Source organism: Hibiscus syriacus, unplaced genomic scaffold (assembly GCF_006381635.1).
Source record: "Hibiscus syriacus cultivar Baekdansim isolate YM2019G1 unplaced genomic scaffold, ASM638163v2 tig00006613_pilon, whole genome shotgun sequence".
NCBI lineage: Eukaryota > Viridiplantae > Streptophyta > Magnoliopsida > Malvales > Malvaceae > Hibiscus > Hibiscus syriacus.
In genome coordinates, this window is record NW_024062103.1 from 517,594 (window position 1) to 542,847 (window position 25,254).

General features: G+C 34.5%; 4 protein-coding genes and 1 non-coding gene across 5 annotated transcripts; 4 read left to right on the top strand and 1 right to left on the bottom strand.

Moving 5' to 3' along the window:
- Positions 1-6,382: 6,382 nt before the first annotated feature.
- LOC120200915 lies at positions 6,383-17,795 on the top strand. The gene is made up of 2 exons (XM_039201643.1): positions 6,383-7,220; positions 17,764-17,795. Exon 1 carries the CDS (start codon positions 6,509-6,511, stop codon positions 7,214-7,216), a length of 708 nt encoding a protein of 235 aa, XP_039057574.1. The 5' UTR covers positions 6,383-6,508; the 3' UTR covers positions 7,217-7,220; positions 17,764-17,795.
- Positions 8,052-10,822, top strand: LOC120200914 (aluminum-activated malate transporter 9-like). Its single transcript, XM_039201642.1, has 6 exons — positions 8,052-8,424; positions 8,909-9,046; positions 9,159-9,428; positions 9,523-9,659; positions 9,761-9,907; positions 10,097-10,822. The coding sequence occupies exons 1-6, from the start codon at positions 8,067-8,069 to the stop codon at positions 10,769-10,771; spliced, it is 1,725 nt and encodes a 574-aa protein (XP_039057573.1). The 5' UTR covers positions 8,052-8,066; the 3' UTR covers positions 10,772-10,822.
- LOC120200913 (serine/threonine-protein phosphatase 2A 65 kDa regulatory subunit A beta isoform-like) lies at positions 11,738-16,895 on the top strand. The gene is made up of 13 exons (XM_039201641.1): positions 11,738-11,817; positions 12,167-12,582; positions 12,775-13,021; positions 13,620-13,732; positions 14,041-14,120; positions 14,414-14,555; positions 14,672-14,752; positions 14,890-14,994; positions 15,708-15,890; positions 16,046-16,138; positions 16,265-16,404; positions 16,489-16,555; positions 16,636-16,895. The coding sequence occupies exons 2-13, from the start codon at positions 12,190-12,192 to the stop codon at positions 16,753-16,755; spliced, it is 1,764 nt and encodes a 587-aa protein (XP_039057572.1). The 5' UTR covers positions 11,738-11,817; positions 12,167-12,189; the 3' UTR covers positions 16,756-16,895.
- A 571-nt stretch (positions 17,796-18,366) lies between the features above and the next one.
- LOC120200881 (cell number regulator 2-like) lies at positions 18,367-20,404 on the top strand. Its single transcript, XM_039201613.1, has 4 exons — positions 18,367-18,549; positions 18,637-18,706; positions 20,018-20,227; positions 20,307-20,404. Exons 1-4 carry the CDS (start codon positions 18,502-18,504, stop codon positions 20,390-20,392), a joined length of 414 nt encoding a protein of 137 aa, XP_039057544.1. The 5' UTR covers positions 18,367-18,501; the 3' UTR covers positions 20,393-20,404.
- A 2,306-nt stretch (positions 20,405-22,710) lies between these two features.
- TRNAD-GUC lies at positions 22,711-22,782 on the bottom strand. Its single transcript has one exon. It is a non-coding gene; the product is annotated as a tRNA-Asp (tRNA).
- Between the last annotated feature and the right edge of the window lie 2,472 nt (positions 22,783-25,254).

Genomic DNA, 25,254 nt, shown 5'->3' on the forward strand with positions numbered 1-25,254 from the left:
GGTAGTCGACGACAGAGTACCTCGCAGAGAGAGTGGGGAGAGGGAAGAAATAAATGGAGGGAGGAACCAAATGAGGATTTGAGGGTTTCATAAACCTTAAAACTGTTTAAATACCCACATGGAAACGACATCGTTTTGGGCCCCTAGAGTCACGCGTTTTAGTGAATGGGGTAATCCCAATTTTGGTCTTTTCTGTTTTATAAAATTGTTATTAGCCATCAATGCAATTTTTACATATTTTACTTTTAGTCTATTGCTTTCCCGCAATTCATTTTAGCCAACGCATGTTTTATCAATATCTTTGGTTAAATAACTAGCTTAATCATTTAATTTGAAATTCGTTATATTCTAGTCCTTATTTGTAATATTGCCCGAATTGGTCGTATTTATGCATTGAATCCTTCTAGTTTCAGTTTCATTTGTTTTAGCAATTGATTTTGTAGGAAATAACATGAATAAATACCTTAATAATTTTCCTTTTTTGCTTAGTCATTGTGCTATTTTTTTATGTGATTCTTTCATATTATTAAATAAATATAATATATTAATATATATGTGTTATTAGTAAAAATGACATTTTAGTTGCGTCCTAAATATTTGGTATTGGATAATATATTTACGTAATTATTCTTGATAAGATTCGTATATATATATATTTATATTTCATACATGGATTTCTTTTTTACCGTATTATATATAATAATAATAATAATAATAATGTTATTATTACCTCTATAAAATTAACGATATTCCTTGTTAATTGTTCGAATAATATGTGGAAGTGGTGCTTTTACCAGGGTTATTCGAATAAAATATTTTAATATTATTATTTGATCATTAACAAGTTAATTAAATATATTTTATTGATTTTAAATGATTTTTTTATTACATATTATATTTTAATATTTTTTTGATATATGTATTTTGAACTAGATATATTATTTTTATAATTATTTTAATATTATAAATGTTAATTTTTATTTTATGTATTTATCTATTATTGTTTAATTATTTTATTTATTTATCTATCTCTGATTAGTTTTTATTTATTTATCATGTTGATATTTCACCCATTTTTTTTATCAGTCATTTATTAAATGCCACATTCATAAATCATTCATTCTTTCTCTCACTTTCGAAAATTATCAAAGGCAATGTTGTCTTACATCATGGGTTAATAAAATTACGTCTAACATGATTTGATCTCAATTTCTGTTAATTCACGTAATAAGAAAACACCCGTTTTAAATAAAATCGAGTGATTAAGTCATCTCTATCGAGTCAAATATTTAAAAAATAAACTCACTCATTTTCAAATTAATCGAAGTGAAAAGGTTCGTAATATAAATTTTTTATTCGAATGTATAAAGTTCCACTATTTAGACAACATATAATCGAGAGGTACCAATTTTGGGCGATGTGGGGTGCTAATCGTTTCCCACAAGTAATCGAATACCAAATCTTTGGTAAGCGCATACTAATTTTTGTCTTAAAAATAATTTTTCTTAAAATTGTTTTAAAATACGTTTTTAGGTATTCGACCAACATAACCTAAAGGTCGATGGTGACTCTAAATTTCAAATAATCCGAAATCTAAACAAAGTCAAAATTATTTTAAATCAAAAAATGGTTATGACATATATTTTATCTTCTCAAACTCATTTTTTAACAATAGTTCTATACAGTTAGATTTTAAACTGTATTTCTGAACATAACTTTTAAAAAAATTATCACACTTTTAAAAGTCAATTTTCAAAAGTATTGCCAAACTGACCCCAAATAAAAATTTAAATTATAAACTTTAATACAATGAACGAAAAAAATTAGTTCACTAACCACCGGCCAACCACCTCTAATCGGAAGCCATAAATAATTTATGGGAATTCAGAATTGGCAAAGGGAAAAAGGAAATTGACTTCCAACAACTGAATGCATTCACACCCTTGTGGTTTTCCTTCACTTTCAAGGAATCAATTTCCTTTTTCCCTTTGCCAATTCTGAATTCCCATAAATTATTTATGGCTTCCGATTAGAGTTGTTAGAGGTGGTTGGCCAGTGGTCAGTGATTCCAACTTAAAATTTAAAATTAAATTGCACAAATAAAATGATTTCAATGATTGAAAGATTTGTTATTATTTTTAAAATTTTAGGTTCGAATGTTGTAGATATCAGGATAGGGATAGAGTCAGGATTCCAACTTAAGGGGGACAAAATATAATTAATCATAAAAAATGAGGGGGCAAAGTATAATTAATCATAGAAAATGAGAGGGACAAAATCAAAATAACTAAAATTTGGAGCCTTAATTTAATATTTTCCCATTTATATTTTTAAAAATAAAAAAATTGGCGGACAGTTACCCCGTCGAACATAAGGTGGCTTCATCTCTGTATCAGGAGTATAAGTCTTTACTATCAAATAGTCGAGAATATTTAAACACATACTATTTTATATTCATTTTAAACCTATACTATTTTATATTCATTCTTATTTATCAATAAAATTAAAATTAAATAAAATACTATTGTTTGATTTAATTTCGATTTATTTCATATTTTTCTCAATGTTTAAATAAACTTTAAACTGTTAGAAGTTTAATTCAAAATAATTTTATTTTTGTAGAACTAATATTTTGATATAACAAATAAAGGCAAAATGTTTTTGGATTAAATTGAATTTATTCAAAGTTTTCATCAAAATAATTTAAATTCCAATCAAAACCTTAAAATGAGTATTTTAACAAGAAGTTTTGAAACTTTTACAAGATTTTTGAAACTTTCCAAGACAGTTTTCCAAAAAGTTTCGAAACTTTCCCCAGAGTTTCGAAACTTTGTGTGCAGAAAGTCTTCCAACGACTCCAAATCTTCTTAAACAACTAGTAACTTATTCCAGCATATAAAAACAAGTCGATGATATTTGAAGAAGGTTGAACAACACCTATCAAAACAATCAAAACACATGAGAAAATGTTTTCGTTATTTATTTTATTTCTCTAGTAAATAGTTGTGTTTTTGTGAGTTTTAATTTGTAAACACCTTTATTTTTTGAGGTTTTATTATTTACAATTCTTTTCCTTTGTAAAGGAGTTTTGGTTCAAACAAATCATTTGAAAAGCTATGGAGTTTGTAAAGATTATCTATTTATTTTTGAAAAAAGAAAGAACAAATTAGTGGATGCAGACTTCATTGAAGAAGTAAAACAACTATAAATTATTGTGCAAATTTTTCTATCTTTATACACCTTACTCCCTAAATTTCAAAAAATCAATTCACCATCCTCTTGCCATATTTCAGTTGATCGAACGAGCTTCATCGACCCTAACAATTTGTTTCTTATTTTCCAAAAATTACTATAGATTTATATTTAAAAATATTAATAATTATCATCGACAACGAATATTAAAAATATATGGTGAAAAAATGATACGTGAAAAATATAAAAGTATTACCCGCCTCTCCATTCTTTTAACTATTTTTTAATATTTTTGTGTCGTTTTATTTTTTCTCTTTAATTTTTATTTAGTCGGTGACAATATTAATTTTAATATTGGTTGTTGACCGCTGATGATTATTAGTTTTCTTATCTTTTATATTATGTATTATTTTTGAGTCTTTTTAATTTTGAATAAGAATCTTTGTCCTCGTGGCATATTTTTCCTCTGTTTTTGTGGCACAATCCTTATATTTTTTGGTACATTTTTCGCATACTTTTGTAGCCGTTTTGGTTCTCACAAAAACATCACAACATTTATTTTCTGATTGGTTTTTTGGTGGTTACGTGTAGTCGAATCCTTTTTTTGGTAAAAGATTGTTTAACGATGTAATTATAATTGTGTAGCAAAACAACCTGTCAAATTATTTGGTTCGCTCACCATTTATTTTATTATTTCGTAAAACGTATCTCTCGACAAAGACAAAGTTCTTGTGGAGTTTATTATGTTTAGACGTTGGTCGTCATTCTTAATATAATTTTTTTTATTTTTTCCGTATATTTAGGTTTAATATTTTATCTTTGTATGAATATTTTAATAATTATTTTTACATTTATGTTTATATTTTGATGCGTTGTAATTTTCACTCAATTAATTATTTTGTATAATATATTGATTAACTTTAGTTGTTTATATGGATTGAAATTATAATTATATTTTTGAAATAAAATATCTAAATTAATCATTCGATATTCTTATCAACCCCACGGTAAAATTCATGAACCACAAAAATCGAACATTACTAACAATTTAACTTAATTATTTTTATTCTTTTCAAAATAAACTACCACACGTCCTAATTCTTATTTTCGTCACGTGACTTTATTATGTGACTTTATCACGTGCCTTCTACTTTCGCGTACGATGTATGATTATAAAATATTCAAGGTTTAAAGATCACTTTTATTTTCGTAGTACATCTAATTTATTATTTTTATTTTTATCATATTTTTACATTAATATAATAATCAAAGTTATTTAATTATATCGATATATATTTTATTTTTAACTTAAAACTCTAAATTATAAACATTGAATTAGAGTTTATATTTAATGTTTATAGTTTATAGATTATGAGATTATGTTAAGGGTTTACAATTTAGGGGTTTAAGTTAAGATATAATATAGAATAATGTAATTGAGTAACTTTGATTATTAAATTGATACGAAAATAATAAATTATAAATGGTTGTCCCATGTTCCCATATGTAATGGGGTAAGGGGATGTAAGATAGTAGGTTACCCCCAACACTAGGTTGAGAGCAGCTTCCATAGGAGACCTCCGAATTATGAAATGCCCTCCATGAGACTTGATCACACGACCTCAAGGTTAAGAACCTTATGCTCTACCAACTGAGCTAGATGATTATTTCGAAAATAATAAATTATGTATACTATAAATGTAAAAGTTACTTTTTTTCCAATATTCTAAATTTAGAGAAATTATTTTACCATCTGCCCGTTATATTATTGTATTGATAAAAAATATTTATCTTTTATTTTATTATTTATATCGTTATTTAATTTAAAATTAGGTACTGATTCTATAAATATTTTAAATCAGGATGTTTTTTTCTCGGGGAAAACACCTTAACAGGCTAAAGTTCCCGTTTAATGCATTTGGGAATCTTTAATTCTCAAAATAAAGAACTCATGCCATTATTTTTCTAAATGGGGTGAATGATACAGGAAAAATACAAAGCTTGGGATGTCTTGGCGTCTTCAAGGAAAGGGTTTAGGACTTTTCGGCGTCTTCAGCTTGCATTCGTTCAAAGAATCTCTCGACGTCTTCAGCACAAAAATTTACATGCATTATTGGATCTCTCGACGTCTTCATTCAAAAAATTTCCATACAAACTTGGATTGCTCGACGTCTTCTATGCAAATATATGAAGAACATACGTGGTTTGGCAGCCATGCATGTTGCAGCAAAACCACAAGGGCTAACGTAGAGCTCAAAAAAAGGGCTAACGCGGAATATAAAACACGCAGAATCTGCTTCTTTCAGTCTTTATTTGCGCTTGTTTGGAGAGCAATCACAAGGGCATGCCGTTTTTCAGGTGAAAAGGTCACTGGTTGCAGCTTGGCTATAAACAATAGAACAAGATTGGTTTTTAACAATGATGAATGGTGAATGGTGAAGCCTGCAAGATTCCTGCGCCTACTCTGCTCACGTCCAGCCCCCCAGCTTCAACAGCAACAGCTCCCACATGCAACAACTGCTCACGTCCATGCCCTCCAGCTTCAACAGTAGCAGCGTTCCCACATCTCAGCAAAGATGAAGACGCCGAGATATCCCTTGAACAAATGCAACACACTGAAGACGCCGAGATATCCCAAACTTTACATTTTTTCTATAACATTCACCCATTTGAGGAAATAATGGCGTGAGTTCTTTATTTTGGGAATTAAAGATTCCCTAATGCATTAAACGGGAACTTTAGCCCACCTTAACATGGTCATCAAATGAAATGAATAAATAAATAATTGCAAGAAAAACGAGCGAAGCCGCCCACTCTCCTCCTTATTCGGTGAGGGGCCACGCAACGGACTCCAAACATAAAAAGTCCTAGATTTAAATTTAGTTAATTTAACAGAAAAAATCAATTTTGAAAAAGAAAAAGAAACAGTAACTGAGAGAAGAGGAAGAGACGGATAAAGAAAGGCAGCCAATTCCGCGATGACACGTCAAAGGCAACCTTATCTTTTTCGCCTGCGCTCTCCACGCGCCTCTCTTTATCTTCAATTCAATTTAAAATATTTGTTTTTTCTTTTTCTAATTTTATTTTTAAAAGATTTGTTAAAAAAAGATAAAATCAAAATATCCCCATGCTTGACACCATATATAAATACCCATTCCACATCCTCTTTTTTCCCACTCATTATCTTCCAGCAGTTTCTCTTTCTCACGTGCTCTACACTTCCCTCGCTTTCTGGCATCTTCTTTTAAATTTTCTTGCTACCCAAACAGTCCCAATAAACTAGAATAGATTCAAGAGTGAGGTTGTTTTTGTAAGAATGGCGGTAGAGGATAACAATGGCAGCAAGAGAGCCCGGGTAGAGTATGAGGATTTTGAGTCGGAGGTTAGCTTGGTCCCTGATTCAAAGTTCGCTCGAGTCGACTCTGGAAAAACGGGCTTGTGCTCACCTGTCGTTACTTACGTGGAGCCGGACCCTGACGACGGGGATATTCAGTCGCCGGAGGCAAAGCGCATCCCGGAAGAATTGCTCAGTATCCTGGAAGATTCGGATCCGGTCATTGAACCTGACCCGGAGATTCAGGGACTGGACTTGGTCATCAAAAGCTTCGAAGAGGAGATCATGGTCCCCACTCCATATGCGATTCCGGTGACGCAATCGGATTCCGGTGAGTCCCGGTCTGATCTAGGGTTTCTTTTACAAGCTTCGGGAGATGAGCATGATTTACCGTTGAATTTTTCGTGTATTGTAGAGGAGCTCAAATTTGGGACCGTTAATGTGGAAGGAGGTGGAAGGCCGGGAGCTGTTGGATTTGCGGAAACGATGGGGTATGAGTTTCCGTTCCCGAGTTACGAATCGTTCGAGTTCGGAGTCGGCGGGGACTCGGACATCAATAGCAGCGATAATAACAATAATAGAAATAGCCATGGTAAAAGCGGTGATTTTGTGGCGTTGGGAGGGTTATTCGATACAGCGGCGGATATTTCGGAGCTGGCGTGGCGGCCTGAATCTTTTTCCGCTTTGTAGATAAATAAAAAGAGAGATTTGGTTGCCGATTCTTAATGTCTCTTTCGGAGCGGACGTGGTGGATACAGAAATTATATTAAAAGTTTAGGTGGTGGTGCATAATTATAAAATCTCATGAACACGAAATTAGATAATATATATAAAATATAAGAAAAATATCTAAAATGTAAGAGAATTTAAATTTTGTTGGTTCATACATGAGTATATGTATATAAGATTATCTAACATGAATATAAATGCTATTAAATGATTATTTTATTATATTTAATTAAAAATAATATAAATTAAGAAAATATTATTTACCTATAAATCTAAATATTTTAAATCAAAGTGATTGTGAAATTAAAGAATTTTTGAACGGGTAATTAAAGGTTTGATATACAATTCAATTCATTATTTAAATTATTAAGATAATAATAAAAATACTTTTTTTTTATTTTTAAATATAAGTAATGTGTAGTTTAATATTAATAATACAACATGAAAATGAATTAATAATTTTTAGTATTTATTAATAAAAAACTAGACCAAATTGAGAAAGGTTGCCGAATTCAGAGGACAAAATGTGATTTTTCGCCAAATTGCATACAAATTAAAATCTGTTTCGGCTCCTACGATGGACGGTTGAACTTAAAAATGGAATTTGAACGAGATTCGGGCAAGCCGCCTCTTCGGGACCCAGTGATGGGTAGTTTTTATTCGTAGTTTCTTACATCACTACCAAACTAATAAACGGCGTCGTTCCTTCTATCTCAAGTTGTCAACCAACCTCATCTCTTACTATTTAAGACGGATATTATCGGAGGGGGGATTTTATCCTACAGCGATTCACAGAAGTTTCTGGTACTCAATGGCTGCAAAGCTGGGTTCGTTTAGGCATTCTCTTCTAGAAAAAAGGGATAAAACAAAAGGGTATTCAGTGCTGGGATTAACCAACGAAGAAGAAGAAGGACGACGACGGGGGTGGTTTTCTTGCGGATTCATAAACGAAAAAGTGAACGCGTTGTTAAAGGAAGTCCGACATGTTTCGAGTCAGGCATGGAAGATGGGCAAATCCGATCCCAGAAAGATTATCTTCTCTGCCAAGATGGGTCTTGCCTTGGCGCTTATTTCCTTGCTTATTTTCTTGAAACAGCCCATGAAGGATCTCAGTCAGTACTCTGTTTGGGCTATTCTCACCGTTGTCGTAGTATTTGAATTCAGTATAGGTAATTTCGTTTTTTTTTAATAGTTCTCTTATGTGGGTCATTCACAATAATTTATTAACTCAACTGTTCATCTTGTTGCTGATGCATATGTTTGACTGCAATATTTTTATTAACAATCTTATTTCCTCTTTGGGATATACTTTAGATGTTTGATCGAACTGTTGCTTTTATTAATCTGTTTTTAATTCTTAAAACTGAAAGCAGAATCATGTTTTTGCTTTGTTCTTATTTTTAGTATCGGTAGCCTCTTGGAAGAAATTGGGTCCATGGAGAGTCATATATGTCTATGTGGCCAATGCATGGTCATAATTTGGTCCATGGGGGGTCATTTATCCACAATGTTGTAGCTTTATTTGATTATCTGTAGTTCTTTTGTTGTTTTTCTTTTTTGTCATTACTTTCTTTTCCTGTTTATAATCATCCCGAATAAAGAAACATACGTTCTGTTCTCTTTACATCCTTCGGTCACCTTCTTTTGCTGCAGGAGCAACCCTTAGCAAAGGATTTAACCGTGGGCTGGGAACATTATCGGCTGGAGGGCTTGCTCTTGCTATGGCAGCATTGTCGGAGTTGGCTGGAAAATATGAAGAAGTTGTTGTTGTTGTTAGCATCTTTATTATAGGTACGGCTTTGTGGTCTTGATTTCTTGTCTCACGTAGTGTATTATTAGTTGCTAGTCTCTTTTTAGAGTTGCTTGCTGATATGCTTTCTCTTTGTATGCCATTGGTTGCCAGGATTCTTTTCAACTTATGCAAAACTATACCCGACGATGAAGCCTTATGAGTATGGATTCCGAGTGTTTATTTTGACGTATTGTTTCATAATAGTATCTGGGTATAGGACAGGGGACTTCATCCATACAGCTGTGACACGGTTTTTGTTGATTGCACTCGGTGCCGGTGTTTCTCTAGTTATTAATGTATGCATTTACCCGATCTGGGCTGGTGAGGATCTACACAATTTGGTTGCCAAAAATTTCACCAGTGTGGCGAATTCCTTAGAAGGTTAGCATGTACCTATTGTCTGCTAATTCATTTGTCTCATCGAGATTCGAAACTAATACCGCGTTCATGCTTGTCTCCTTCCGTTTTCTATCAGGATGTGTTAAGGAGTACCTTAACTGTGTTGAATACGAGAGGGTCCCTTCGAAAATTCTAACTTATCAAGCTTCTGATGATCCTGTATACAGTGGCTATAGATCAGCTGTTGAAGCTTCGAGTCAAGAGGAAGCTCTGGTAATTATGTCGTGTTTATGTTACATCTTCCACAAAATATTTGAAATGATGGTGTTCTAATCTTCATTCCCGTTCTCTGTCCTTTATTTTCGTACCCGAAGTTGGGTTTTGCCATCTGGGAGCCTCCCCATGGTCCTTACAGGTCACTTCGTTATCCGTGGAAGAATTATGCCAAACTAAGTGGAGCTTTGAGGCACTGTGCATTCATGGTCATGGCGTTACATGGTTGTATACTTTCAGAAATACAGGTAGATGCTCATGGTCCTTACTTTCAGCATGCTTTGTTTGTTCTATAGCGTATGTCACTAGGATCCCCGAGTTATCGGTTTTTGCTCGAAATGTGCTATACGATTGCTAGTGCCACTTTTCTTTTTTGTTTATTGAAGATGTTGGGTGTCTGTCGTCTTTAATTTCAAATCTGAATACTTTCCTTATAGGCTCCACCAGAACGGAGGCAAGTCTTTTTTCATGAACTTCAGAGGGTAGGTGCTGCAGGTGCACGTGTATTGCGTGAGCTCGGGAACAAAGTTAAAAAGATGGAGAAGTTAGGCCCTGTCGACATGCTATTGGAAGTACACGAGGCTGCAGAGGAGCTACAACACAAAATCGACCGAAAATCCTACCTTCTTGTCAATGCCGACAGTTGGGAAATCGGGAACCGACCATTTAGTCCAGCGGAGGCTCAAGACTTATTGAACTTGGATGGTGAAGAACACAAAGTCCTGGGTTATAAGTCCCTCAGTGAAGCAGTACTCGATCTCAGATCGGTTGCTATACCAAATTGTTGGGATGGCCTGCATAACAGTGTCGGTGTCGCCCCCACTGTCCCTCCTCCGGATGCAACCTCTAACGACATCAAGAAGCAGATATCATGGCCTGCAACCTATTCGTTTACTGATGATGCATTGCCGCCTTTGGGAGAGTCGAAAACATACGAGAATGCAAGTGCATTGTCACTGGCAACATTCACTTCGCTTTTGATCGAATTCGTCGCACGGCTGCAAAACGTCGTCGACTCTTTTATAGAGTTGAGTGAGAAAGCCAACTTTAAGGAACCCAATGAGCCTACCGGTACCAGCAGCAGCAAGAGGGCGCACCGGCCTTTGGTCTAGACTGTTTAGATTCGTCTGAACAGTGAGGATTAGAGATCAACATCTGGGCCTCAACTAGTTTCTTTGATCAAACTATGTACATAGACTGTATATATAGATTTAAATATTTTTTATTATTTAGTCAACCATACATCTCATTCTTAAAAATCTTATTAAAAATCTTATCTTAGAGGCCACAGGTTCAAACAATAGCGTCTGCAGTAGGGTGATTGAGCGTTTATTGTCAAATGGTTGAGAGTATTTATAATAGATATTATTTTATAATCACCTTAGCTTAATAAAAAATAATAATGTTAAAAAGAGTTTGAGTTCGTTTTGGAAAATAAATCGATATTAAATTTGAAATTTTCGTATCAACAGTTAGTTGATTTAATGTGATGATGCATTAGATTCCTTAAGTAAAATTAGGAGTTTGAATTTTAATGTTTATGTATAGAGAAAACTGAATTAGAAGGGTTACTTCGTAATGAGATTATGCAAAATATGTATTAGTTGGATACTATTTTAATTTGAAAATTTGAATCTCTTATTAATTTTTATTTAATTTTGTCATTAATTTTGATAAAAATGAAATAGTTTCTCTAGTCTTCTACGTTTATATATCAATTTATCTCTTAAAAATTATAAATAAATGATTAAAAAATTATGTTATTTAGATAGTGATATTTTAATTTATTTCAAGGATTAAGGACTAAATTGATCAAAAAATGTAAACTTAAATACTAAAGAAGATTTTATATGTTTATATTTATTAGGTAAACTATTAATAGTAAAATTAAATAGAAGTTAGGAGAGAAAACAAGATTTTTAAATAAAAATAAGACTCAATTGTACAAAAATGAAATACAGAGGATTAAAGTTTATTTTGTAAATAATACAGGGACGTGACAAATTTAATCAAAAAAAGTTATGGTAAAAAAGAGCTCTCGTATGTCGAGATAATTAAAACACTAAATGCTCTAATCTTTTACGGATCAATCCTCTCTCTGCCCGCATTTGCATATCAGATCGTGCTTCGAGCAAATCCTCGACTCGAACCTCGAAAGGTACCATTTTTTCTTTTTCACTATAAGGAAATGTTCTTCTTGGTATTATAGATCTTCTCTCCGCCGGTCTTCGGCTTCAGTCGATTCAAGTTACAAAGATTTTGCACGTCTTTCTCGAATTGTTTATAGATTGGATCACCTTTTCTTAGCATTTATTACCATCTCTTTAATCATATTTGTTATAGCTTAGGGCGTGGTTTATTCCTATAATCTTCTCCCTAACAAGGAGGAAAAGGTTAAATGTTTGTTCGGATTTAACTGTTATTTCTAATTTTGTTTTCTATTTTCAAATTTTCGAGGTCTGAAATAGAATCAAATGACTATTTCGAGTTTATTGGCATGTTTACAGGTGTAAGATCTTGTGAGTTTAACATGTCAATGATGGATGAGCCTTTGTATCCCATTGCCGTGTTGATCGATGAGCTAAAGAATGAAGATATTCAGCTTCGTTTGAACTCGGTCCGTAAGCTCTCTACGATTGCACGTGCACTTGGGGAAGAAAGGGCTCGGAAGGAATTGATCCCGTTTCTTAGTGAGAACAACTATGACGATGATGAAGTTCTCCTTGCTATGGCAGAAGAATTGGGAGTTTTCGTTCCTTATGTTGGAGGTGTGGAATATGCTAATGTTTTGCTGCCTCCGTTGGAGACTCTTTGCTTTGTTGAGGAAACGTGTGTGAGGGATAAGGCCGTCGAGTCGTTGGGTAGAATTGGTGCCCAGATGAGGGAGCAGGACTTGGTTGAGTTCTTTATTCCAATGTTGAAGGTTGGTTTCTGCTTTATGTGCTTTTCTATTTTTTAATCTGAAGTAATGTAATGTGTATATATGATTTAGAAGGTTTTATATATGGTATGATCATTTCTAAGCCTAGTGACCAGTTAATGATGTTATACTTGATATGTACTCAAAATCGTATAATTTTACCTCAACAATGAATGGGTTGTCCTCAACATGCAGAGACTGGCTGCTGGTGAGTGGTTTACAGCTCGAGTTTCCTCTTGTGGATTGTTTCATATTGCATACCCAAGTGCTCCAGAGGCTCTGAAAACTGAATTAAGAACAATATACAGTCAGCTTTGCCAAGATGACATGCCCATGGTTAGGAGATCTGCTGCAACAAATCTTGGAAAATTTGCTGCTACTGTAGAAGCACCTCATTTAAATGTGGACATTATGTCTATGTTCAATGATTTGACACAGGATGGTATGTAGATTGCCTAGTTTATCTTTCTCGCTTCATTATGATCACTTGTTTTGCTGATCATTCTTTGTCGAATATATGCTTTAAAGCACTTTAAAAGTGATAAAAGAGCAGGATAAGTGATTTGAGTTAAACAATCCTGGTTAGAAATCATAAGGGGAGTGTTAGTACCTTATGGTGTTTTTCCTTTTAGAGGGGGTGGATTTAAGTTCAAACTTGAAGCGGCAGAGTTGGGAAAAGGGCTGCGTGCTGTCTCTTTCTAATTCTAGCCTTTCTTTTTTGCACTGAAAATTTCGAACATTGCATTTAGGAAAATTTCAACTTCATCCTTATATCTTTGTTCCTATCTTTTCAAAAAATTATACCAAAGGGTCTGTGGAATTTATCTAATGTTTCATGTTTAAAGCATAACTAAGGCTGATAATGCACTTTATGGGATTTTAGCCTTATTTATAAATGAAAGAATAAATGGCTCCCTTATCTGCGACCATTTAATATTTATGCCTTTTATTCTTCATAATTCGTTTTGCATTATTGTTTTGAGTTCATAATTTATAACAGAGTTTGAAATCCTTTTTGCTTCAATTTCTTGTCCCTGCAGATCAAGATTCTGTGCGATTACTAGCCGTTGAGGGTTGTGCGGCTCTTGGAAAGTTGTTGGAACCCCAAGATTGCGTGGCTCACATTCTCCCAGTCATAGTTAGTTTCTCACAGGTAGACCAGGCATTATGAATATTGTTTTACAAATATGTTCGATTCACTCTACTAGAAATTGAGTAACCTCTAAGCTTAAGTTTTGGTTTTATTTGTTCATTTGGTGAATATATCTTGTATAGGTGTTTGATGCAAATATTTTGCATGGTTTCTAGTTAATTATAAAGCATTTTTCTTGCTTCTTGAAGTGATATGTGATGGACATTATTGTTCTTTTAATTATCCCCTCCACATTCTCTCCTTTTCCCATTCTTAAATATGGTTTATAATTTAGAGTTATTTTTAAATGGAATTACTATTGCTTCCAGGACAAGTCTTGGCGTGTACGATACATGGTCGCCAATCAGTTGTATGACCTGTGTGAAGCTGTTGGTCCTGAGCCCACTAGGTAACATCTATAATCATGTGGCATGAACTGTTATATTTTCTGCTGTCCTGGCATCTTTGTTACACCTGCTTTCTGCCATTTTTCCTTCCTCCATTCCCCATGATCTCTATTGATGAATTTACATGTTTCTCTCTATTTAATTAGAAATCTATGGAACCAGCATGGGCCAGTTATCCGATATCATGCTTTGGCTATACACTACTTATTTATTTAAATTAGTTTTTAATGAACTTTGTTTTTTGGATGTGCATATCAACTATCATGAAATTATATTGTAAGGCTTACATGTTTAGGTCGGACCTAGTACCTGCATATGTTCGCCTACTTCGTGATAATGAGGCTGAAGTAAGGATATCTGCTGCTGGAAAAGTAACTAAGTTTTGCCGAATTCTGAATTCTGAATTAGCAATTCAGAACATTCTTCCTTGTGTCAAGGTAAAAATGCTTAAGGAATACTTTGACTACTTCATCCAAGTTCACTTCATTTCTTTTGGTGTTCTAGTTTTTCCACTCTTGCTATGTTCTGATTTAGTTAGTGTCACCTACTGTAGGAACTATCAACAGATTCATCCCAGCATGTTCGTTCTGCTTTGGCTTCAGTTATAATGGGAATGGCGCCCATTTTAGGGAAGGTAAAAACACTCCTTTTTTGTGCTCAGATAGTCCACCTCTATGAAATTCATTTATGGAAATAGTGTAGGTTTCATGATGTTTTCTGGTATGTTTCACTCTATACGTGCAATAACATTATCTCATTTGATGGTTGTAGGATGCGACCATAGAGCAATTGCTTCCTATATTTCTTTCTCTTTTGAAAGATGAATTTCCAGATGTCCGGCTGAGTATCATTAGCAAGCTTGATCAAGTCAACCAGGTGGGACACAATTTAAGATTTTATTAGTAACTGTTTCATCAGATTTTTTCAAACTGTTTGCTTGGCAACTGATTTTGGTTGAATGGTTCTTATATTTTCTATGTTTGACTGAGAAGTGAAAGTAAACCCGTTACTAGTAACTGCTAAGCTAAGAGAAAATACGGCATGGTTACTTATATGACCATAGAGATTGTTGAGGGATTCAGATTGTCAAATTTTAACTTTTTAAAATGTATCAAAATAAAGAAGCCTTTCAGATCAATTAGCTAAATAAGGCCATAACTTGTGTGTATGCATCTTCCTGCTTGCATAATTCTCAATTTATCAATCCAAAATGATTTTGATGGAAATTTCTTCCATGCCCTTCAACCCTCCTAAATAAAGCTGTTGGATATCTAGTTGATACCAAGTTCTTTCCAGCTAATAGTGTGTTATGAAGATTACTTAGTACAAGTGAGAGCACCTAGGCTGCAAAACCTAGGATGATCTCCAACCAACCTTACCACCCGAGCCATGCCGGTGTGGCATTGTGTTATTGATTTATTAATAATATTGACTGGCACTTATCGCCTGCAGTTTCGTTATTTCTTGGCTTGATATTTTAATCATTTGTTTTGGGCGGGGTAGTAGAAAGTTCTACTACTGGGGGCAAGTTGGTGAAAATCTCTCATATATTCAAATGCCTCACATTGTTAACATGCCCATCATTGCAGGTAATTGGAATTGATTTGCTGTCCCAGTCCTTATTACCAGCAATCGTGGAACTTGCAGAGGATAGGCACTGGAGGGTTCGGCTTGCAATAATAGAATACATACCTTTATTGGCAAGCCAGTTAGGTGTTGGCTTTTTTGATGACAAACTTGGTGCACTCTGCATGCAATGGTTAAAAGATAAGGTGCAAAGTCGAGTTTATGTTCTTGTTTCTTTACGATTCTATTTCTCTTCGAGTGTCTCTTGTCAGAGAGTGGAGATAACCGATATTAACTCGGAACTTAATATTGTAATATCATCACAAAATAAAATTTGCTAACTTCATAGGTATAATTGTAGGTTTATTCCATCCGTGATGCTGCTGCAAATAATGTGAAGCGCCTGGCAGAAGAATTTGGACCAGAGTGGGCATTACAGCACATAGTTCCACAGGTCAGTCTGCTTATGCTAACAAATCTATTGACAAATCATAGGTATAATTTTCTTCTTTTTTAACAAATCTATACGAGCAAGAGAAAAAGGGAGGTACCCGAAGATGATGCTGGGTTCTGTTGACAGGTTTTGGACATGATAAACAACCCACATTATCTATATCGGATGACCATTCTACATGCGATTTCACTACTTGCCCCTGTTATGGGCGCAGAAATTACTTGTTCAACCCTTCTCCCCGTGGTAGTTAATGCTTCAAAAGATTGGTAATGCCGATACAACTTTGATTTGAAACTATTTAATCCTAATTATTCAGACTAATTATGAGACCGAAACTTGCATTATCAAAGGGTACCGAACATCAAATTTAACGTGGCCAAGGTGCTGCAGTCGATTACCCCTATAGTCGATCAATCTGTAAGTATATATTTACTTTGGTTTTAATATCTGTCATGTGGTAGAATTTGAGTGTTTACACTTTACATTATGATTTTCAGGTGGTGGAGAAGACGATCCGACCATGTCTAGTTGAACTGAGCGAGGATCCGGATGTCGATGTCAGGTTTTTTGCCACCCAAGCCCTACAAAGTGATCAGCTCACCATGATGTCTAGCTAGAACCCGAGATTAATTGTATCTCATTTAGCCCTTTTTTCTGTTCTGTTTTGTTTTAATTCTTTTTCCTTTTGTTAATTGTAATTTTCTTTACCCGTTTAAACTCAAACTCAGTTGCAATATAAATATGCAAGTTTTGCTGAGTTCTTTATATGAAACAATCTCATGGTGCTTTTTACTAGATGACAAGAAAGTTCCGGTCGATGTCGAGTGCCTTCCGGAATAGGCCTGATCATCAGCAAGTCTCCGATGGCAGTGAGGAGCTTGATGAATGACCGAAGCAGCGGAGGAACAGGTAGGGATGGGCATGGGTCGGGTTTTGGGTCCACCCGACCTGACCCGATGAAATTATAATTTTCCGATAGACAATTACAAAATCCGACCCGACCCGGCCCGATTTAATTTTTTATTATTAAAACCCACGCTTGGTCGGAGAAGAGAAAGAAGATGAACAAAGCTGATACAGTTTTCATGGTTTAGTGTTTATTGCATGAAGCTCGGTGCATAGCACATGCTCACCACCTTCAGTTATTTTTCTTTTGATTTTAAGCTTTATCTCCAGTTTTAGGTATATTGGTGGGTTCATTTTTTTTGTTTGATTCATTAAATGAAGGTGTTGGTTTCAAATGTGCCAACCCATAAGTCTTGGTGAACAAAACCAAATAAACTTGGACCACTAATAGGGAATTTTAAAAATTTGGGAGAACTACTATTCTCAAGAAACACAAGAAAATGGAATTTTGAAAGTTGCCGGGTAGGAATAGTCAAAGTAAAAAAAAATTAATAATAATTATATATTAACTATTCGGGTCGGGTAGGATTATTTTAACCCTAAATCCGACTCCAACCCAACTCTAAATATTTTAATATAAAATCCAACCCGACCCGACTCGAATCTAAATTTTTTAAAAAAAATTTGACCGATCAAATCGGATCGGTTCGAAATCCGTCGGGTTCGGATTTCATGCCCATCCCTAACTACAATTTGTATTTATTATCCATTTTGATAATTAAGCAGAAAAAAATATTCAAAGCTTCTAGAGTGGCACGTGGCAGCTCGAGGTTTCAGAGTTTACTTATGCGAAAATTCTTTGTACTTCCATGGATAATTACTTGTTATTTCTTTTTCCATAAATTATTTGCAAATAAAAAGGGTAAATTGTGCTGGTAATCATTGAATTTTTAGAAATATTTTATTTTGATCACCAAATTTTTTAAACTTATATTATAATAAAGTCGAAAGTAAAAGTTACAACTTTTAAATATGTCACTATAAACCGTTGGATCAACTTAAAACTAAATTATGTTAATCTTTTAACTAAACAGATCCTTTCCATCGTTGTGATTGATCGACGACCGTGGAAGATTAAGGTTTTTGGGGGAAGACAATTGAACGTCCTGTGTCATTATTTCTTAACCGAAATGATCAAAACAAAAACGAATTAAAATTTGCTTATAATAATATAAGTTTTGAAAATTTAATGACAAAAATATAAATAGTTTAAAAGCTCAACGCCCACCAGTATAGTTTATCCATAAAAGAATTTTAGTCAATGCACATTTTATATATTTAAACGTCATAAGAGAAAACAGAAACCCACAGTAATCCATAGATTAGTAGTAATTCATTGACCTCCAAAAGAATGTGTCCACATAATACTGGAAAATCAGGATCAGCTCCACCACCATCAGCACCACCAGCAGCGGCTTATCCACCACAGATTCTGGCTCTGCCTGATAACAAACTAAATGAATGGTCCACCGGCTTCTGTAGCTGCGTTGAGGATTCTTCGAGCTGTAAAGATTTAGTCCCCCTATTGTGATTTATTCTTACAAACAGTATTCTAATTTAAACTTTTGTTCTTCATCTATTGTGCTTTGAAGGCTTCACCTTGCTGCTGTCCCTGCATCACGTTCGGCCAAAATGCCGAAATCATCGACCTAGGAACCACAAGTACTAACTATCCCTCCTGAATTTAATTTTTGAGTAAACTACTCTTTTCATCACTCAACTTCGACTATATTCCTGTCTTGGTCTTTGAACTTTTTAAAGATTTAATTTGATCACTTAACTTCTGAATTATTACATTTTCGGGTGTTAAATAAAAAACAACGGGATACTTAGAATTTCATTTTTCATCTCATGTAGTCTTGGATACTATCATTCTTTAGCGTATTCTCTTGCTATACTAGACACTGAAGAGCTCGTCTCATCATCCTTTAGCACTATGTTGGTTTATATTTTCGTAAAATCTCTTTAAAATTCATGAAACATAAACTCAACTTAAAATAAACGACTCCAATCTGATATCGCATCATTGGATCACCATGAAAATCAAAATACATTGTTGGTTTCTCTTCCATCTTCCCACTATTCGGATATGGTATAGATGCTCCAGCGTCGTAAAATCGAAGGAAACCAAAATGCTAGGTTAAAAATTTGGAAAGTAAGATTTCAGGTGTATTTTTACAAATCCAAAATAAAATTTTGAGACATTTTTGTAATTTTAAAAGATAGATGTTGTTTCATAACAATGTTAAATAATTAAAGGTAAATTACGCATTTAGTACCTAAGCTAACAGTTTTGATATGTTTTAGTACCTAAACTTTTTTTTTCAAAACTATACTTAAAGTTTATATTTATTTAATTTAGTACCCCACCATTAAAAAATTTAGTTTTTGTTTTATTTTAGTATTCTCGTTCAAAATTTAACGTTAAGTTTTGAAAAAATTGAAAGTTTAGGTACTAAAACGGACAAAACTAATAGTTTAGGTATAATCACGTTAAGTTTTTAATGGTATACTAAAATGAAATGAAAACTAAACGTTAGGCATATTTTGAAAAAATTGAAAGTTTAGGTACTAAAACGAAACAAAACTGATAGTTTAGGTATTAAATGTGTAATTTACTCAATAATTAACAATGAAAGATAAAAAAAGCAGAGGAATGCAAAAAGTTGAATGATCAAACTAAATTTTTTAAAAGTTTAAGGACCAACACATTAATATAATAAAAGTTGAGTCATGAAACTTATAGTTTACTCTTTTCTTTTATGTGTCCCTAAAGGATTTAAATAGCGTCCGCGATCGCGATAGCATCCGTTATATAGAGGTAGTGGTACTTTCCGCGATCGTTATTGTATGACCGCGATACTCGCCATCACCGTAATAGCATCCGCTATATCCGCAATCGCGATAAGCGCAATGCGACCGAAAACGCAACAAACACGAATAAAGATGGAAAATTTGGTTATGGTGTTGCAGGCTGGGTAACTGCAGGATTGGTTTATTTGTTGCTGGCGCCCGTATGCTGTTCGTGGGCGTACACATGGACGTATCGGAGGAAGCTAAGGATCATGTACGGGTTAAAAGAAGGCCCTTGTGCTGATTACATCGTTCATTGTTGTTGCCAATTCTGTGCTGTTTCCCAAGAATACAGGGAGCTTCAAAACCATGGCTTTGACCCTTCCGTAGGTAAATGATAATAAGTTATAATTTGGTTTGATCAATGGGCTGAAATGACTTTGGTCTATGACTTTATGCGTCGGAACAGGATGGATCGCCAATGCTGACAGGTTGAACCTCGGCGGAGCCAGGCCGATGGCACCTCCACCTACGGCAACACCCATGGCTCGTTAATTGCGAGAGATGTCTCACCATAATTCAAAGTTTAATTTGAGTAGCTTCAGTTGGTGAATTAGCTACGAGCATTTATGATGATTTGTTATAAATTATCACTAAAGTTCTTTTTAGTTAAAGTTGAAAATATTACGGTGTGATATTGTAATAAAAAAATAGATTGAATAAATAAAAGGGTAAATTACACCAATCATCACTGAACTTTACTCTATCTCCTATTTCACTCATTATACTTCAAATTTGTGCAATTTCTTCACTGAACTTAATACATTTGGTTTTTTTGTCACCTCATTGTTTTCTCACTGACGGCGTTATAAATTGGTTGTTATATAGATGTAAAACGATATTGTTTTGGTGAAAATTTTATTTTTTTAAAACGACGTCATTTTAACTATTTAACTATTTAACAACGGAGTGACTAAAAAATCAAATGTATTAAGTTTAGTGAGAAAATTAAACGGGTTTAAAGTACAATAATCAAATTATTCGAGCAAAGAAAAATTGAAAGTAAAACTAAAAATACAGGGATTTGTAAAAGAAAAGGACTAGAAAATATCAAATTATAATTGAAGGTATAAATCAACCAACAATGCATATTGTAATGAACTTTTATAAATTTATCCAAAAATATATTTACAAGGGAACGAAAGAAATATGAGTATAAGGATAAGGATATTGTATACAGTTTCTGAAATGACTGAATACACAAGATTATTAGAAGGGCAAAACTTTCGAGATAATGTTTTGGAAGAAGTTAATTCACGAGATAATGCACTCCCAATATTAATTGTTTAAATAGGGTGAAATCCACAGTATTGGTCGTAGGTCGCCATGCCTTCCGGGCGACCTACTAGATCGCCATGTCTTCCCGGCGAGCTATGAGAGATTGCATGTGCCATGCACGTCCCAACACGCTGGACATCCGAGGCCATCCGACCGAGCTATGCGAGAGCATCCGAGGCCATCCGACCGCGGCTATCCAAGGGAATCCGAGGGTAGCCGAGCGAGCTATGCGAGGGCATCCGAGCGAGCTATGCGAGGGCATCCGAGCGAGCTATGCGAGGGCATCCGAGCGAGCGAGCAAGGGTAGGTCGCCCGGAGAGCATGGCGACCTACAAGGTCGTCTGAAGGGCATGGCGACCTATGTGTTGGGACGTGCATTTGCCATGCAACACGTTCATTCTCTCTGTGAGTTCGCCGGGAAGCTTGCCACGTAGTAGGTCGCCCAGAAGGCATGTCAACCTACGACCAACACTGTGGATTTCACCCTATTTGAGCAATTAATCTGGGGAGTGCATTATCTCGTGAATTAATTTCTTCCAGAACATTATCTCGAAAGTTTTGCCTATTAGAAGGCTTAGTTACAAAATAAGTGGCTAAATTATACCATTTTTTTAAAAAACAGGTGTCCAATTTTTTTAATTATTCAATTGTCTAATGTTATAAACGTTATAATTTTAGGTGTCTGAGACGTAGTAGCCATTAATAAATTTCGTTAAGTGACACATGTTATGCTCCGATAATTTTATTTTTTTTAAAATTAAAAGACTATTATATTTATAAAAAAACCCTTATTCTTTCCTAAAATTACAAAAAGCCCCAAATACCTAAAAAAATATAAATCCATGACCCTAATCCTAACCTCCCTTGTCGGTCACAGCCTCAATTGTCGATGTTGCCCTTGCCATCTCCCTAATAGTCTGTCGTCTCCATTGTTGTCGTGTGTGTCGTTGGATCGTCAGTTTGTCGCAAATTTAGGAGTTTGAATTCGTTGGAAATGCAATTTTGGGTCATGATTTTACCATTTCCTTCGTCGGAGACGCGATGTTTATGGTCGGGTTTGGTTTGTCGTAGGGTGAAGGTTCTGGTGGAGGTTCGATTGAAGTCAAACGGTGACAACCAGTTGACTTTAGAGATTGAAATTAGAGTTTTCAAAATTTTGAAGTTTTTAAAAAAGTTTGAAAATTAGGTTTTTTTAAATATGTGTTTTTTGTTTTAAATTAAAATTTTAAAATAACCATAATATGACACGTGTCACTTAAAGATGAAATTTAACGACCGGTATGTCCCGGGCACCTAAAATGATAACATTTGTAACGTTAGTCACCTGAATGATTCACAAAATAACTTTGGGCACCTATTTGAGAAAAGTGATATAGCTTGAGCACTTATTTTATAATTAAGCCATATTAGAATTGAGATAGATTAAATCCAACAAAAATACATACTATAAGGACCTTTTTTGTAAAAGTAACCTAAAAATATACTTCTAATAAATAAAAGGACCTTTTCAAAATTTTACCTGAATTAAAAGAGGACGCCGTTGCCGGGGATCGAACCCGGGTCACCCGCGTGACAGGCGGGAATACTCACCACTATACTACAACGACTTGTTGATGCCGGTGATTCCAAATAACTTATTTGATATTTGTGTTTTTTTGACATTTGACCTTCGTCTGAAAAAACCTTGAAAAAGGCCAGCAATTTATTCAACTGGGAGTCAGGACTAAGGCAAAATCGAGTGAGAAAATGGGTATGAACTCAGTGAAGTGGGGTTATGTTCGAATCATCACCGGCACCATTTTTGGTGGTATCCTTGGCTTCTACGTTATGCACCGCGTCGAGCTCAGCTACAAGATCTTTTTCATTCTTTTTCTGCTTCTTGATTCGTTTTATAAAGATTTTAGACTTTTGATTTTTGACATTTTATTTATTTTTTTCGACAGGAGAAGATGAAGGAGAGATTGAGACAATATGAAATTGAATTTCTGAAGAGAGAGAAGCTAGAGGAGCTTGAAGATTCCCTCTAGCTCTTCCTTTTTTACAGTTAAGCTGCGAACTGCTTTTTTCTTAGGTTGTTTTCTAGAATTATACATATATTAAGAATTTGAAACATAATCAGCTGGGGATATTTGAAATTATGATGGTTGTGCGTGATTCATGATTGCGTTTTGACTATTGAGTGTCGAATTTAATAAGCAAATTACTCAAGTGGTAGAAAAGATTGCACAATTCCTACTTTTAATGGTTTCTTTTGGGTATCTTTTTCTGAATTTCAAGTTATTGCTATCCCAGAATGCAAGCTTCAGACTGTTCTTACTGGGCTTATACCAGGATTAAAGGGTTGTGCTAGAACTCTGGTTTAGTGGGATTTTTACAAGTTGCAAGATCGAAATATTTAAATGGATTACATCTGTGAAGGGGAGCTTTCTTGTTAATAAATGATATAAAAGTTTTAAGGGATTTTCTGTAATAAGAGGAGCTGAATTTTGGGATGTGTAAAGGTTGTCTCGATTCATTCTGGTTTTTTGATTCTGTTGATAATGGTACGGAGAAGGCGAGTTTTAACATCATTCTTCTCGAACAAAACAGAAGAGGGACGGAAGAAAAGGATAAAGCGAAAGCTGCATTTATCTCTTAGATGAATATAGGACGATGAACATAAAGATCGTCTTGATTTTGATTTTTTGAGCCTGCCAATAATGGTGTGGAAATGGTGAGAGTTTTAACATTGTTCTGCTTGAACAGCACAGAACAGAAGAGAGACAGAAGAAAAGGATAAAACAAAAACTGCTTGAAGTTTTCATCTTCATGAAGCTATTCATTGAGCAACAAGTAATATACATAGAATTGGGTTTAGTCGCTTGATGTGAGCTGAAACTAACAAGAAGAAATGATTGTTCTGGTTATTATGCATATATAGAACATTCTATGGTAAAGTAATGATAGACCATTCACGTGCATTCTTTATAGTTTATACAATAGTTTCGACATCTTCATTGTCTTGATCATATCTTTTGGGAGTATGTCTTTTTTTTCTTTCTTAGGTTTTGCTTGGTATGATGGATAAAAAGGGGTTAAGAATGAAAGTCTGATTAATCCAATGATTGAACTTCATCGTCACTCTCGTATTTTTTAGCTAAACCATTAGATTAACAAGTTTTCATTCTTTACCAAGCAGCCAGGACATTACTTGCTTTGAATCTTTTGCCTTGTGAGTTGGATTATAGTTGCTAATCTTGCTTTTATTTCTACTGTTCTGAATTGGATTTTAGTGAAGTGGTTGAACAATTGATTGTGCTGTAGAGCAAGTTAAGTTTCGGAGCCATAATAGTTGTGCTTCTTCTCCATGTGGCATTCAATAGGCAAGTTAAGTTTCGGAACCATACATTAATGTCACATTTGGTAGGAGTGATCTTTTTTCCTCGCGTTTTAGTACATGAGTTGCAGTAAACTAACTTCATTCAGTAATTTTTAACCACACGTATGGCTTAGTTCGAAGACAGAAGGAATGTATATTGTTTATTTGAATAGGTATTTTTTTTACTTGATTTCTTCCTCATCTTTCCAATTTCCGGTTTAGATTCGTACTAATTCTTCTTATGCAATAATTACACTTTAATTTGTGTTAATACTTAACCAGACTAGGCATAAGCTTCTTGTCAATGAGGCTTTCGTGTAGGGCAGCTGGTTAACCAGACAATGGCGATACGACTCTCAAGTAGTTAGGCCACTGATCTGTTGGAATGGGTGATACTAGCTAGCACTGCCGAAATGAAGTTTTTTTGTTACATCGAGAATAGCTCGAGGCTTCCTTTCCTTGTAATATAATTTTACCTCTTGTTAATGGGTACTCTTGGAAGTGTTTTGTTCTTCCATTGAAGAGTTGGTGGATTTTGCACCAAGAAATTCATTCACAACGCTAATGAGTAATGCCCTTGCTATATTAATTTTGCTTTTAATGCGAAATTGAGGTCTTCATGATTTGCTGGGATGAAATGAAATGGGATGGAAATGAGAGTGCAATACAGGAGACTCAACAAAAGCACTCAAGCCATTTATTAAATGACCCTCGTGGCTCA